The sequence below is a fragment of the Strongylocentrotus purpuratus genome, unplaced genomic scaffold, assembly GCF_000002235.5.
Source record: "Strongylocentrotus purpuratus isolate Spur 01 unplaced genomic scaffold, Spur_5.0 spur5_scaffold_6, whole genome shotgun sequence".
In the NCBI taxonomy this organism is placed as follows: domain Eukaryota; kingdom Metazoa; phylum Echinodermata; class Echinoidea; order Camarodonta; family Strongylocentrotidae; genus Strongylocentrotus; species Strongylocentrotus purpuratus.
The window spans coordinates 41,551,871-41,569,396 of NW_022145612.1; the positions used below are offsets into that span (position 1 = coordinate 41,551,871).

The 17,526-nt window shown below is 35.8% G+C and overlaps 1 protein-coding gene across 1 annotated transcript in view; it reads right to left on the reverse strand.

Moving 5' to 3' along the window:
• Window positions 1–4,611: 4,611 nt before the first annotated feature.
• Window positions 4,612–17,526, reverse strand: part of LOC594729 (IQ motif and SEC7 domain-containing protein 3) — a 38,747-nt gene continuing 25,832 nt past the window's right edge. The window contains exons 6-13 of the mRNA XM_030973547.1: window positions 14,254–14,428; window positions 13,581–13,726; window positions 12,330–12,446; window positions 11,523–11,619; window positions 10,876–11,025; window positions 7,949–8,146; window positions 6,797–6,843; window positions 4,612–6,267 (exon numbers count right to left, since the gene is read on the reverse strand). Of these exons, the coding sequence (XP_030829407.1) occupies window positions 6,121–6,267; window positions 6,797–6,843; window positions 7,949–8,146; window positions 10,876–11,025; window positions 11,523–11,619; window positions 12,330–12,446; window positions 13,581–13,726; window positions 14,254–14,428 (1,077 nt within the window). The 3' untranslated portion in view covers window positions 4,612–6,120. The remainder of the gene's footprint in view (window positions 6,268–6,796; window positions 6,844–7,948; window positions 8,147–10,875; window positions 11,026–11,522; window positions 11,620–12,329; window positions 12,447–13,580; window positions 13,727–14,253; window positions 14,429–17,526) is intronic.

Consider the following 17,526-nt stretch of genomic DNA (forward strand, 5'->3'; position numbering starts at 1 on the left):
AATGTATATATTGTGAATGAATATTTGACCATACTTTTATATATATACAGCAAAGCAATTGAAAATAAATAACTGGTTTCTTTTATACATATAATCCTTTAATTCTTCATTGTTTTCTTGTTTTGCTTTGTAGGAAGATATTAAAGACTGTATACAACATGAAGCATTCATATCAAAACAGTTAATCAGATTTCTTTAAATTTACATGTAGTTGATAAATCTCCCACTCCTATTTTTTTTCTTCTTCTGTTGTGGAGTATAAAACAATAAGCAAATGTGAATCCAGACTATCCACAGATCAGTATCCTGTATAAAATTCCAGGATACAAGTACATGTATATCAAACAATTTCTTCTTCAAATATTTCATGTTTGATTTTATCGGGCCAACCAATTTAAAGGGATAGTTGAGTTCTGTTGCAGAGGGCGCTACACAAAATAATTTTTTGTGAGATAATGAAAAACTGAGTGTCAAATTTGAAAGAACATAATATTTAAATGACAATTTCATCTTTGTTTGATCAAAGTCGGATCAGAGACGGCTGAAATATAACGATTTCTAATACTTGTGTACCACCACAAATATTAGGTATTTTGAAAAATTTGAAAAAAAAACGTTGAAAAAAATGAAATAACTCCTTCTACGTCGTATTTCAGCCAATGCTGATGTTGGCTTTTTTGTTGGCATTTTCGTGTTGCTTATATTACGCACAACCAGCCGGCCCATGTATTGTTATTTTTAATTAAATAATTAACGGTCACCATGTTTTTTGAGAAGTGGAGCTGAATTGGTATGCTCGTATTGGCTAAATTTCACACATTTTGGGGTCTAAAATTACCTTCATAGCAATTTTGGGTTCTAAAAGGGCACTAGAAATGTCATAATGTCAAATGTCATAGAGCAATAACCATGCACTTTGAAGGCATTTACGGTCTGAAAACAGAACTCAACTGTCCCTTTAATATTTACACAAACTGATAATGACTGTGAATCAAAGTTCAAATTAGAACTCGATAGGAAGTATCAAGTCTTTTCCTTGTATTAGAAGCTAGTGAATAAAACAAAAAATTGTTAGGCATTTCCTGTCATATTTTCATACAGTTTATTTCAAGGAACAGCCCATCCCTGCTAAGCCAAGAGATGAACATGATTATGCTTTCTTTGCATGTCTCTTGCCAGTGCTCTACTTGGTCTACTAACATTTTTTATGGCGATTGTTATATTAATTTTTATGCCTCCGCTACAAAGTAGCCGGAGGCATTATGTTTTTGGGTTGTCCGTCCGTCCGTACGTCTGTCCGTACGTCCCGTTCTCGTGATCGCGTTATCTCAAGAACCGATTGGTTGATTCCCGCCAAACTTAAGTCATGTGTGAATCTCACAGAGCCAATGAACTGATTAGATTTTGGGGTCACGAGATCCAAGGTCAAAGGTCACAGGGCTCATTATTTATGCAAAAATGGCTCGTGATCGCGTTATCTCAAGAACCGATTTATGGATTCCTGCCAAACTTGAGTCATGTATGTATCTCACAGAGCCAATGAACTGATTGGATTTCGGGGTCACGAGATCCAAGGTCAAAGGTCACAGGGCTCATTATGTATGCGAAAATGGCTCGTGATCGCATTATCTCAAGAACTGATTGATGGATTCCTGCCAAACTTAAGTCATGGATGTATCTTGCAGAGCCAATGAACTGATTAGATTTTGGGGTCACAAGGTCGAAGGTCAAAGGTCACAGGGCTCATTATGTATGCAAAATAGCTTGTGATCGCATTATCTCAAGAACCAATTGATGGATTCCTGCCAAACTCAGGGCATGTTTGTATCTTGCAGAGCCAATGAAATGATTTGATTTTGGGGTCACCAGGTCAAAGGTCACAGGGGTCTTTATGTATCCAACAATAGCTTGTGATCGCATTATCATGAGATCAAATAGACAGATTACTATCAAACTCAAGTCATGTATGTATCTTGCAGAGCCAATGAACTGATTAGATTTTGGGGTCACCCACAGATGGATTACAATCAAACTTGAATTTAAAAATTGTTTCTGTTTTGGTTTGTAAAATTGCTCTATGGCCGAGGCATCATTTTTGACTGCGCGCAGTCAAAGTTCCATCTAGTTTTGCCATTTGATTACTGTAAAACAAGGAACATTTTCATGCATGAACTGTTCATAAATTTCTAAAATGTTTTTTTTTTTTTTTTAATTAATGCTGTGAAAAAATTGAATCACAGCTGACATAACATCAAATTCTTGCAATTGATGAAAGTCTCTTGCAGTAAAAAAAAAGGATTTCCTCTACAATTCGCAAAAGTTTCACTTGGTTGGCAAAAATTATTCATCTATTTTATCATGTTGTGGACGAGTATCTAAACCTGTCCCCTTACTTTTTTTGTTTTCCTTCAAATTACTGAAGATTCTGTAATTTCAACTATTCTACATATTTATTCATTAATATTATAACTTTGTACATGCTCCGAGTACCTTCCTCCCCCTCTCTCTCTCTCTCTTACTACCCTTCATTGACTATTCTTATCTCTTATATCAACAAATGGATGTATGGGATGAATACATTTTATCTTTTTTTCCCCCTCTAACCTATCTCATTCAAATATCTGCTATTCTTACATCTTTTTGATGCCAGTTTCCCCAAAACTTCCTTCAACTCTCTCTCGCCCTCTCCTTCTCTCTCTATCTCCTACCTGAAAGGTATTTTCCCTTTATTTTTTAAAATACAAGTTATTTAAAGTATTTTAACATAAACAAAAGCGAACAACCAATCACTTTTCATTTCCATAATTTATTGAAATAATAGACAATTCTTTTAATTTCCTTTTAAAAAGAAATTTTGAAGCTCTCTTTACAGTTACACTTACATGCAAGTGTTACAATTTACAAACATTTCACATAATATCTAAGATAAATTACAAACAATATGACTTTAATATATAATATTTTTGCTAATAATTTTTTGAATGCAACTTATATGCACGAGCTGTGACAATTCAAAATAATGTATAAAAATGAAAATATGTTTGACAAAATCATAAATATCTATTCAACACGTAACAAAACAACATCATTGCTACAATCTTTGTCAAGCGACAATAAATTAGAATAATTGCTGAAGCGATGAATGAATAATGGTTGACATTTTTTAAACACAAAGTCATTTTTCATAGGTTGGGTATACATGCATAACGTAAATACTTAATGTTTTTATTCATCATTTTAGTTACTATGATAATCATTGCACATTTAAAATAAATTGATTTTCATAGAAAAATCTGGGCAAGGTACATTTTTATGGTTGTTAATCTTTTTTGTTGTTTTCTTCTATTCTAAGTGCAGCTTTACATGAAAGATTGATGCCATAATTGCAACACTCAATGGGCATGGTGCTTGAGTCAAAACATTCAACAGTAGTTTCAGTTTCAAAAGAATAGGTCCCTTGTATAAAACAAAGATTACCCTGCCTAGATTTCTTTTGTGAGATACCTGGGAAACGTAACAGTGCAAAAAAGGATTCTCCCCATTTTTTTTCTAGTTCAAAATATAACTTATGATGAACTTGGAGAGAAAAATTATTTTTTGACCCCCCCCCCTCCCCCCGCCTAATTACTCATTTTGAATTACTCTCTCTCAAACTTTTGTTTGAAAACATTAAAGAACTTATAGCCATTGGGTTAGATATAATATGCACCCAATATGGTTCTAAAGACAATGCAAATTTATATAAAAAAGGATAACATATATTATTATCTTAACAGAATACAAAAACTACAAGTATTTTCGGGTCTTAATAATCTAAAACTATAAATGTGTCAAAGTTAGTTTCCCCTGCTTCATATAAGGATAATTAGATTTTTAGAGAAATATTAAAATTTCTGTATAAATGATATATAATTTGCCATTGATTCATATATACACTATTTAGATAGCATATCTAGCATTCCAATAAATTCCTTTCATTTCCACTGTTATTTGCACAATAGGTCAACTGACATTACACCTCTGATTAAATTTATTTTTCATAACTGGATTGATTTTTCTTCCCATTTAGGAAGAGTAAAGTCAAAGTGATAATAGTAATTAGAGTGGAGTCTTGTATAGCGCTTGTGTCTGGCACGTTTCCACTCCTAGCACTCCATTATTATTACCCCAGCTTTAGCACGGTAGACATTACAGCGCTCAAGCATTTGAAGGAATTAATTCCTGCCAGGTACCCATTTACCTCACCTGGGTGGAGTGTGGCTATTGTAAATTAATGTCTTGCCAAGGGACATTAGTGCTGCAACAGGGACTCGATCCCCGTAACTTGTGGTTCACAGTCCAGAGACTTATCCAATGGACCACAACACCTCTACAATGGTTGGATTAAATTGTAAACTATTAACAAACATGTATGACTTGTCATTACAAATTATAAATCTGTTGAATTGCACTAATTCACGTACTGCACAGCAGTAAATAAATTGTTTGAATTTAATGCTATAATACACATACCATACATTCTGGGATACAAGATGGCATTAAACATGTACCAATACATGTTAAATCACTGAATATACGGCCCCAAACAATACAATATCTATTTAAAAAGAGAAGTGAATAACAAGTCCAGATGATTTTTATGGGACAACACACTAAAATGTCAACTTGAAAGGAAAACACCACAACCTTGGATTAGCTGAATAAAACTATCCATGGACGAACAAATTTGTAAGCATAAGAGATTCTACTAGAATTTTGATGAAGATTTAATTTACTATTCAGAAAACAGTAGGCAAATGAGGGTAACATTCACTATATAAGCTTTAAAAGATGATATTGCTCAGTTTCCTGTGTATAGCATCAAAGCCACTCGCTCAATAATATTATGTGCAGATACTGACTGTAATTCTAGAATCGTTGGTCACGATGTTCTATTCCGATTCTCTTTGTGCTATTTCTTATCATTATCATCTCCACGATACACACAATGAGAATGCAAACAAGGCCATCAGAAATGATTACAAAGAGCTACACCCTCCTTTATCTTTCTTTGCTCAGCAGATTTAATTGATTTTTTATACTTTGCTTCATTATAAAATTAGAATCAAAATATATTTTCATACTTTTGAGTGCATATCAATCATTTCTTGCATCATTCATAAGAGTGTCGACTATAAAACCTTTGTGTAGCTAGCGCTCAGTGGAATCGTCTGATGACAGTTGCATCTCAAATTGGCAATCGCCTAATCACTAGTGCTCTTCAAATTGACAACAGACTAACCTTTATCTCCAGCATCAGTTGTAATACATTTCACTCAATCTTTGGCAAGACATTCATAACAAGAAAAACCATAATAGCAGATATGGCTTGTTTCACAACATTGTTTATAACTATGAAATTCCATCAGAAATTCCATCAAAATTATCAGGGAGATGCTCTAATACATTATTCTATCCTACTGATGGTGCATTGTAAGGTATTTTGCATTCTTTAAAAAATACCTTGGAGTCTATTTATAAGTGAATTATTCAAATCTAACATTCTGCACTAGTTTGACGTCTTCGCACTGTAACATGAAGAAGTGCTTGAAGACTGTGTCAGTTTTCTCTTCATCACTTATTATTAAACATAGGTACAAAAAGCTGAAGCAATAATTTGTTCGTAGATCTTGCTCACTAGTCTTTTACTGTTTCATTCGTATTATTGCATCTATTAATAAACAGATTAGGTGAGCAATCAACTAGCGGCTACGATGGTGTGAGCTATCTCATCGACCTTATAGTCATACATCGATGACTACTGAAGCTGCTACATGAAGTAAACATCATCAAACACTCAAACCGGGTACGATTTTGTTTTGATCAACGCAGGATCATCGTGTTTCTCTCTGTTGGTATCTCATTCCTCACGTTGGCAGCGACTCCCTCGGCTCGCAGAATGCTGATTGGCCTGTAGCAGGTCGACCCCTGGCCTCGAAGCTTGCTTTCCTAAGCTTCTCCTGGCATAGCACACCACCTTCCATCATCTCCCACATCCGTATCTTGGGAAGCACCGACGACTGGCCGCACCTCCACCCGTCACTGTGAAGGGGCAGGTGGAGGAGAGATAGAGAGGGGGCGTCAAGCGTTGGATTCTGCATGGGGAGATGGGGCTACGCCAGGGGGCCCTTTGTTGGTGGGGGTCTGCTTCTTTCTCCCCCACATGGAGCTGGGAAGGGGTGAGCGACCCTTCTTTGGTAGAGGCATGGTAGCGTTGATATCTATTGGCTGTGGATAAAAACAGAGAATAATTAGGAATGCAATCAATGTTATTGAAATTAACATAACATTATAAAAGTGAAACATACATTTCAATGCTCAGTACAAAGAGTCTGCTTTGACAATATAACCAAATTAATGAGGATTCAGCCTAGATCAAACCAGCTTGACAATGGCACGTACTTTACACAGTACAGGGTTAACTCTATGTTAAAGCTCTTTTGCATGGCTCTCAGCTCTCTGTATACATACAGTAGTCTAAAGCTTACACGGTTCAGACCCAGCATTACAATTGAAATGGGTTTATTTATAAGTTCTAAACTATTAATAATTAAACGCTTTAGTATAGCACATAACACACAGGGACGATTGCATGTCTCTATGCGCTTTACAGAATAGAATACCAAAGAAGTGGATATGGTGCACTGGGTTCATGATTGTGAGATCTTACAAAGTGCTATTTTTAGATTAGTTTTCAAGTTACTTCTGAACGTTTCCGAACTACTAATAAAGTAAATTATATTGACTTGACACTTACCACACCACTGTCGAGGGAGCTTACACTACTTCTGTGGTCTGCTTTATCTACGGGTGAAAGAAGAACAAAAGGAAATATATTGAGTTAATATTGATTAAATATAAATAACATAAGTGAGAGAATGAAATTATAATGGACTGAATATGAAGAAAGAATACGGTATGTAGAATTGAACAAATAGCATGTAAAAGCTTGTCTACTTCATGGTAATCAACATTCATCTTTAGGTCACATTTCATTATGTATCTGCTCCTTACTGGACCAATTAATCAAGCCTTCCATCCCCTTTTTTCCTCTTTCTTTTTACTTTAAAGTTACCCTATCTACATGTATTTAATTTTAAAACTTGCGTGCCAACTGGATGTACTACTATTTCCCTTTACAGTTAAAATCCATGTTCCAGACACAATCAAAACATGTAAATACCTTAAATCCCACTTATTAACCTACAATACGTGCACAAATGCTCTTTTAAAAATAGACAATTTGGCACGAGGAAAAGTAAATCCTTCAAAGATCAGCTGACAGGTTTATTTTTATTCTCCCCGCGCTTCCATGCACTACTTCATCTTGGCATCAGTCATCCTCCTCCATGCAAAACATGACTCCTAAGAATAGCATCAACGCATGATCCTCGCAAACAGGAAACGATTAGGAGGCTTTAATGCGTCGCCTTAATCCCTAAAGGGCCTACCACAACCATCCAAAGCAAATTGGCTACTTTCTTCTAAAAGATGATCAATCTTCATGCACTACATGGTAAGAAAGTTTACCTAATAATTTTTTGGGCTGTATATGATAGCACTTTTGGAGTTGGAAAAAAAAAAAGGAATAATAATAATAAAAACTCTTTAACACCTTCAGTCCTGCCATATTAAAAAATTCAGTTGGATTTTTGTTTGGATTGTGATTAATGATGTTACAAATGATCTTATTACAATTCTACAAAAGAAAGGACCAAGGTTTTTTCTTAATGCAACTCTTAGCGCCAACAGACTTATCAAGAATTATAAGAAGTAAGTAATCTTTGAAGGCTACCATGGTGAGGATAGATCTGAGCGAGGTTTGACCTTGTATTCTTTTGACACAGGGTTGGTTGACCCATCCTCGAGAGGAGGAGGAAGAAAAGAAAGAAAGTCTTTTAAAACTTACTTGCTGCTTCTTTGAGGTCCATGAGTGAGTTGGATAGCGTTGTTCTCTTGAGACTGCCATCCTTGAGGGGTGGGGCCAAGGAGTCCATGCTACCACTCAGGTTCTGAGTACTGGCTAGGCTCTCCGTGTCCAGACCTACCCCAGAGTCGGACGTGCTGGCCTGGCTCTTACGGATCACCTTCTGCCTCTCAAGCTCAGCTGTGGAGATGGAAGCGGGAGAAAAGAAATGGATTATGGTTTGTGGGAACAACAGACTGATCACATCTTGTACACCTAATCTACATTATTGGACAATATAAATGGTTAATTCAGGTAGCTAAAGCACTCACTCTGTAGGATTTTCATGCTTGTTGAGTTTCATACCATTAGGTGGAGAAAGGATTTGTACATTTCTACATGCATGTTTATTTCTAACATGACATCAAAGAGGTAGTAAGCTGTTTTGCATACACTGACATTCAGACAAAATTTGATGAAAATCTTGAAATATCTCAGATTTACCATGCCTATAATCATACCCGGTATGTCTTTTTTATGATTATAATTTAGAATGTCTTAAAATTGATTCACAAACCAAATATGCACAATTCAATGTTATTACTACACATTCCTTGCATTACATTTACAATGTTTCAAGTTAGTCACATTGAATGGTACATGTAATGTACCTGTTATCAAATAGTCAACATGTAATTTCACATATACACTAAATCTTTCCACTTGTTTTTCAATCCCACAAATAAAGAAGCTGTATTAAACTTGAAGGAAGTATGTAGGAAGTTTAAACTATGTCACACGGTTCTACAAGATCATTCTCATATCCGTTCAAAGGAAATCAAACTAAGGTGCAGTCAAGCTCTACCGTCAGGTGGGGCGTCAGGTGACTATCGGAGTCAAGGTGACAGGGATCAATTTCACTTTGCAATTAAAACTCGACAAATAATGCTGGTTGCTTTAATAACACATGTAGCTACAGGCATGGCAGACAGATAGGTACAGTTATTCATACATAGCTAGCATTCAGAAAGGATTTGATAGGCAGTAGAGCAAGCACATATTATCAAATAAACATTTTATTTACTTGTACTAAAGAGAACTGTTGCTCAGCTAGCGCCATGAGCGTCCCTGGATGGTGCGGGCGCTCTATAAGTTTACACTATCATCATTATTATTATTATATGTAATACAAGTTCCTTCCATGGAAAACCCTTTCATCTATGTCAATGCATAACTATAGTTTTCAATTAAATTGATACTGTTTCATGAAGTGTTAACTAATACAAAGTAATACTCCAATACACTATGCATTTAACACAATACCAGATAGACAGAGAAGCATTAGGACATGTAGGGCATTCATGCTGATACAATACACTGGGGCAAACACACAATGCGATACAAACTAAAAACAGCTGTTGTTAGGTCTAAACACTAATCTGACATAAACGATGCAAATGATTTGCTGTGTTAAAACATATGATTCATATCATACCAAGTATAAGCTGCTTGTGCAGTATCAATATAACAATGACATTATTAATCCATATGTAGATGGAAATTAGTTTTTAAGTATTTGGATTGTTGTATCACAAACGTAGAAACTGAAATAGCAAACTAATGCAATAGGATCTGCCCCTCCCCTTTTTACATCAAGCAATTCCACAGCAATCCATGCATTAGCATCTTCCAAAATATTATATAAATATTACATTTTTTCTATTTCATCATTTTAGGTTATCATCCTTTTTTTTTTTAAAGACATTTACTACATATCTATCACAAGGCCTTCTCTTTTATGTCTTTTTCATGTAAACACTCTGCTCAATTTAAAATATCACAGTTTGTGCAGCATTTTAGAAGTCACAATGTTTGCTGTGCTTTTGTTTTGTCACATATTAAGATTTCTTACCTGCCCATAATTTCCTTTTATTATATGGTATGGCAGCTGAATATAAAATGGGTATACACTGGGTTACTCTCTTGATACAGATCATCATGACGATCATATATTACATCCAGTAAAAATGTACAATACTAATTATCGTAGTGAATTAAGAGAGGCGGTATCAAACTCAAACAAAATGAAACATTCATAATATTTTGAAACTGATCCAACGTTTAATATAACTATTTTATCTGTTAAAATATTATCATCATGAAATCATGATTCATTGAGAATTGAGAGTAAAGAATAGTATTTTACAAAAATGTTAACTATGCCTATGCCTAGAGTCAATCTACAAGCAACTATCATAATCTAATGAGAATACTTAATGGCGTTACAATCAAATAAGCACATAGAATGTACATATCATACTGGTAATGTTCTTTGTCTGGTGTTTTGTCATATTACAGGCCATGTACTCCTATGGCATGTATCATCAATTTACAGAGTGATGTCATATATATTTTTGGTACAGACACTACTCAACAGACTTTCATTGGAAATCTCCGAGTATTCATTTGAAATGGATAACTTTGCTCATCTTAACTTCTTTTTAAAAACACATCATCTGTGTTGTTACTTTGGGTTTAGACCAGACAACCTCAAGAGCGTTTCAAGAAATGCGTATCTTGCTGTTAAATGTCGTTCTCATGAAACTTCCAATTTGACATGGATAACTTGACTCATCTTAATTCATTTTAACACATCATCTGTGCTGCTAATTTGGGTTTAGACCAGACAACCTCAAAAGCGTTTTAAGAAACGTGTATCTTGCTGTTAAACGTCATTCTCATGAAACTACCGATTTGAGGGGTAGGTAGGTAGGACTGAAACCAAAAGGAACATCTGATACATGAACTTTGTATAAAGCTTGCACATTCTACCCACAGGCTTTGACATGTACACGTAAACTCTCCGAACGATGAAGCGCACAATAGGCCGCAATACCGAGGAAGACAAGACATGGAAGGAATCGACCTACCTTCTATCCTGAGACTCTCCATCTCCTCGATCTCCAGGATGCACTCCCTGATATCTGCTACAAACTTGGTCCTGTCTTCAGGGTGGCTGGCGCAGAACGATGCCAGGGTCTTGTCCTGCCGCGAGACCAGTCGGATACCGTAAGGATAGTCTGAAGAAGAGAAGAGAGATTCACAGATGAAATCTAAAATCTATTTTTGAAAGGAAACAAATCCTAACAGAAGAGGCATAAATATTCATTCCTGAATGATAAACACCTATAAACCTAAACAACATAAATCAACAAATTGAAATGTAATCAAATTATTTTAATTAAAAAAAAGTTAATATTCTTTTGAAACATAATCTTGATCTTTCTTTTCCTCCTTCAGCTTGGTAACTCTACATTGAAAATACAACAATGATCTGTTTATCTGTATATAACCCCTAAATGAACTTGCTAATTACATACAAAATACATTCAAATTCAAGGCGTACACCTTAAACCTACAATTTTAATGCTCATATCATTTGGAATATACACTAATGTTCATGATAGTTGTATTAACCCATTTTCTACTGGAACCTGGTGGTCCCTGTATTTAAGCCTATGGGAATCAGAGAATCCGGTGGTCAAAGGATTAACTCCTAATCGATGTTATAACTTACGTTGTGATGAGAACTCTAGGACCGTGGCTCCCTGTAGAAGTACTTTCTTCTTGTATCCCAAGATGGCTCCGGTCTTCTTCTTGTACAGCTTGGTGATCTAGGTTCAATTAGGAAGGGTGGAAATAGATAAGTGATATTTCAAAGCTACACACGTAATCTGTAGATTTTATTATATTTTTCTCTTCTTGTAGGTTGCAACGAGCAGCTCGATAGCTTAAAGTTTGATTTTATACCAATGTACACTGCTTTTACAGAAATTCTTGAAAGGTGATATGTATCTTTGAAGAATTTGTGAAATTGAGGGAGTAATATAAAGAGGGATGAATAAAATAATGAAACAGAAAAATAGTGTGGGGGGGGGGGGGGGAGAGAAGTGAGACAAATAGCAAAAGCTAGAGTGAATGAAAAATGAGTAAATAGAGTGAGAGAGAGAGAGAGAGATGGGGGGGGGGGCTTTAAAAATGGCTATTTGTTGTTGTTTACACCAGGTAATATCGCTAATGATTTATTGAAATGTGTTGCCAGCAAGGTAAAAACTGATGTAGGAACACAATACTCCCTCTCTCATTACATACTTACTCTTAGCAAAGTGGCTTTTACCAAGTATATCTACGGTAGATCATGAGAAATACCTCTGTCACATCTACAAAACTGACAGAAGACCAAAAATGGACCAAACAAACAATTAAATTACCACGAATGGCAAAAAATAGGTTGGTTTGGCTCTGGTTTGGAGTTGGTTAGTCGATGTGACTGGGGTTGAAGAGAGGTTCTTTTTTTTTTTTAAGGTTGGTGATGTGAACTTACCAGGATCATATCATTGAGAAGGAAGACTTCCCTGATGTGCTTCTTGTCTTTCTTTGTAGGGTCATTGACCTCTAGAAGACTGCAGGAGCTTACAAGTCTTCTGTGAGGCTCCGCAAGCTGCAAAGAACAAATGAGTTATTGTTAGGAGGGTCGCTACAAAACTATCAAACAAATATGAATATATATGCCCCTGAACCATCATTTTCCCATCACCATACAACAGTTGGGTCCAATTTTTTAAGGAATAAAACCAATATTTTGTATCGGGAATTGTGTTCAACAGTTGCACCTTCTATCAAAATGGGGTGGGGGGGGGGGGGTGGAGCTGTGAAAAGGCTATACATGTACAAGTAGCTCTAATTATTGTGATTTGCTGGGTATCTGTTTCATATTCCAGCCAATATCGTAAAAGCATGAAGGCACAACGTAAAAGGAGGATAACTTTCATCATTAGTGAGTGGAACCAACAGGAACAGGATATACAGGTATGGACATACACGTAAAGGAAACAGAAGTAGGAAGCCTATACTTCCATACTTGAAATGAACTACGAAGTAAAACGGGGAAAACATGGCAGGAAAACTAGGATGGGTAAAAAACATTTCCTGGTGTAACATCCTGCATTGTAGGAACGTGGCAATGGCAGGATTGAACTTAGTTGGAGTGGAGAGTTGTTCTTCAAGGGTTTATATTACACATACACTTTTGTACCCGACTACTTTTACATCCTCAATTAAGTTTGAGTACTTCCAAGATTGTATCGGTTTCGCATCATACACCACTCAACATCTTCTATTTTTTAAAGTGCATGTGCCCAGTGATTTAAAGGGTCTTATCAAAGGTAATGATCACTGAGTTCTGATAATGATGAAAATAACTTTGCCAACAAAATTTAAGAAATCATTCAAATGTTCAAATAATTAATCAGATTTGACAGGCAAGGATACAGTATGTCATTAATAAACATGTAAAGATGATAACATTAAATCTGTCTGGAATACAATTCACAAGTTTTCCCACCCATGCATATCCTTGTAGGTGCTATACAGTCTGCATTATTTCCAGCACTTTCATACTTATATTTCATGAGGATACGTAAACATCCATTCAGAATGAATTTTGTAATAAAATCTCTTGAAGAACGAATCATTCCAGAACTCTGCATTACTTTCATGTCGATACCCATCTATAAAAGAAGTAAATTGGGGGATTTATAGTTATGACTACGAGGACTGTATGAAGGTGACTTACGGGGAAGGGTTTCTCTCCCAGGATGTTAGCTTCTAGTTTGCGTACAGCAGTCACATGATCTTCTCCTGGTTGGAAAGCTTTCTTCTTGATCCGATCAAAGATACCGGTCAAGAACTCAGGGTCTAGGTCATGCTCGTCGTCTATACCTGAAAGGTCACAGAGAAAAGATGAAATAAATTTAAGTTCTTCACAACCATTTGTCGAAGATTTTAATTTTATACATATTTTCTTGCTTTCAATGCATCTATCTATTAAACTTATTATTATACATACATTCTAGAACTGTCTCTTTCTTTCTTTATCTCAATATTAATATTAATAGTACATTACTCATGCATTCATCCATCTAAGAAATATACACATAACTATATCCATTTACATCTGTTTGTGCATTTCACTTTAAGACCCTTCTCACGTACTAAGATCCTTCACAGTTCGTCACAAGGTATATATCAACAATGATAATAATTTCAATCTTTTTAAAAAAAATCCTCAATGAAACCATTCCTATCGGACTCCTAGGCTCTTATACCGACTCTCCTCTTAATTTTCTTCCTTCTTCCCACTCTTCTCTACCCCTACCACTCAAGCCACCCTCTTCATCTATCATTCGTCATCCTTTCCATATCCCTCCCCCATCTACACCCCTCCTCTCTCTCCCCACTTTTCTTACCACTGAGATTCTTGATGAAGTCCGGTAGCTTCATCTTTCTCTCCGGTTTGACGTTGGGATTGTGAAGATCGGTCGTGAGCATGATGACAGCAAAGGATAGGATGAAGATGGTATCCAGGTTGTGGAAGCTGTTTGCAAACTCCGCGTTGCAGTAGCAGTACCTCTTCGAGAAAGCCTGCAAATGGGAGAGTAAACAAATACATTTTTCATTAATCACTAAAAAAAACAAACACTTTTCTCTCCTTTCATATATAGTCGTTAAAGACCATTTTAAGCAGGCTTCTGTAATCATTCATCTAACTTCTGCAGTGTTCTGCTGAATTATTTATTTCTTGCTTTAACACAGAAGGTGATTAAAGTTGTCTACATCCTGGTGATAATTTGGAATATCAAGGCAATTTCCCTAATTTTATTTCCTCAATAGAATCACTCCCCTGATGAACCACAATAATATGCTTTATCTCTCTTCATGATCATAGGGTGTAGGATGTAGTGTCTCTGATGACTTCCTTCAGAGGCTCCTAGCAGTAGACGTGCTATGTCTGTATAGAGCTATAAAAGTAATTTCATTGCTTCTGCTAAATACCGACTTTCCTGTGCTAGATCCCTTTTGTACGATAAGGATTACAACGAGGATAGATAAGCAATGTTGGTTACAAACCACTACCCTTTTTTTGAAGGTACAATATATATATATATATCGTCTGGTGAGAGATTGAGTGCCAGAAGGGCAATAACAACTAGCACTTTACATAGAGACATAGAGTTGATGCCCTTCTGGGCCCAGTTTCCTTGAAACCTGCAGAAGTCTAAGTTCCAGAAACAGTGTATAACCAAGAATAACTATATTACTTAGGGTGAAAGATAAATAAAATACAACCTTATTTAACCATATCTACATCTAGACCCTAAAACATCCCTTAATATGAACACCCACCCCCCCTTCCTACCACCATCACTTCAATATCATACCATCTTTGCTGCTAATGTTTACATTATGGCAATGATAACAGTGTCTCCTTTTCACTTCCTATGCTAAAACAACCAATTTCCTGACTTAGAATGCCATAACCTTTAGATATGGAATAGGTTTTCATAAGAAATAATAAGGTAGCCTGGGTAATTTTGGTTTATTTTTATAAACATGGAGGCTCTTTTTGAAAAAGAACAGCTGTAAGTTACCTGCTTTTAATTAATAAAACAAAAATCATATGACGCGGGTACAATTATTCTCACAACACAAAATATCAGGACAAAAAACAAAGTGACTCTACTTATATTCCAAAGAATGCTTCTTTTTTCCCATATGGAATATGGAATCTATGTCAGGTCTATTTTCAGTAGGTTTGCAGATTCAAGAGGCTTAGATGTCTAACTCTTTGGTCTAAAACACTCTTTAATCTGCGGATTTGAAAATTTGGAATATCATTATTTTAGTGCTTGTCAAGGAAACCATTTTGTATAGTGATTTCCATTTACGTGCATGTACTGCAGCCTATTCATTCTTGTGTTGAATATGCACACAAACATGTATGATCACGTGTTGCCCACATATATTTAAGCAGGTATGTAACGTGAATACCAATGTGACCTTATCTCTTTTGGCACTGTCATTCTATTCATGAAACAACCTTGCAAGAAAATCCTCCTATATATATATATATATATAGTACAGTAACACACACACAATTGAGTAAAAGCAATAAATCATTTTCCACAGCATGTGTGTAGTGGAGAATACTAAAGAGTTGCAACAACAAAAAAAGGAGCAAAATATTGCTACAATTCAACTAGTTTTACCTGAATTCAGCGGCTTATCTATTACATCCCAACAGGCGTTCTAGAATATCATGTCATTATACACAATATCAAATGCACTTTAATTAGAGAGTCATAGTCATTGTTATCTTCTTTTTCTAATTCTAAGAAAATAAAAATAAAGACGAAATTCCCTATAAATTTCCAACAATTTTACTTATTATTCCTCCAGGATTATAATGACTATACCATTCAAACATCAGGAAAGGTAATTGAGTGACTTCCTAGCCGCAAACCGCTATGACGTCCATTTCTAGTGTATTCTAGGTAAAATTTACGCCTCTTGTTCACCCGAAAATGTGTTTATAAATCCTATCTCTGGATCGATGAATGATGATTTCAGAACATAGTTACATCCTGGTGATTTAGTGGAATTAATTGGCACAAGGACATATGAGTTTGATCAACTTTGTCTTTGTGGTAATACTTACAGAAAGGACTTTTTATTGAGATCACCGATCTATCTTTTCATTTTGGTCAGGTAACATCAATCTTGAATACTCTTGATATGGGGATAATCATCTTTACTAACCAAGATTGATGTTGTTTTAGGAGAAGGTACCTTAATAGGCTTGTCAAGATGATGTATTATAATGAAATATCATGATATATCATGTATATGTATGAGCTAGCCCTATATACCAAAAAAAAAGGGGGGGGGAACAGTTCTTAAATGGGGTATTGAAGGGCATTATGCTCTGTAACAACCTTTCGTGTTACAAGCACTGTGTGAAGAACATCACAGAAATAAAAAGTTGAACACTTATCTGCAATGCACAAAATAGTTTATCATGCTAATTTGGATAGGTCTGTGTATGTCTGTGGTCAGGGTCTAATTCCTAGTGGTCACCAGATAAGTGGAGGAACTACACTTGTATCCAAAATCTGACCACTTGAACACTGTTAATCAGGTCTTATTAACACCAGTATTCAAACCTTACAAACATTGAACCCCTACAACCCCCGCCCCCACTTCACTCACAACATCTAAATCATAAAACATCCCCTCCCACTCTATTACTTCAAATAGTTAAGAGATGATAACTGCGAATAGGGTTTATGTATCTAGGGCATGGACGACACCCAGGATTAAACCCAAGTGTCCTCGCCGTGATCCATTGTCGGGTCACCACACCCCGGGTCTAACCCGACTTTAATCCCTAACGTGTGAAATGCTTTCATACGTGTCTAGGGTGTCTGAGTAGCTAGTGAAAAGTGCAGAGGGCTTTCTTCTTCAACCGACTCAGGTGTGGTGAATTTAGGAGATTTGGAAAATTATGAACGACATCATAGATCCTCAAATAGAGCATGATTTACTAGCCTGGCTCTCAGACTCTCTGAGTTATTCTCATAATTATACTCACCACCATTTAAAGATTGAAGAGAGTGAGAATATATTTTCAAGTTAAACCTTTATATACACTACTATCAATGGTTAAACTTAACTATGACACT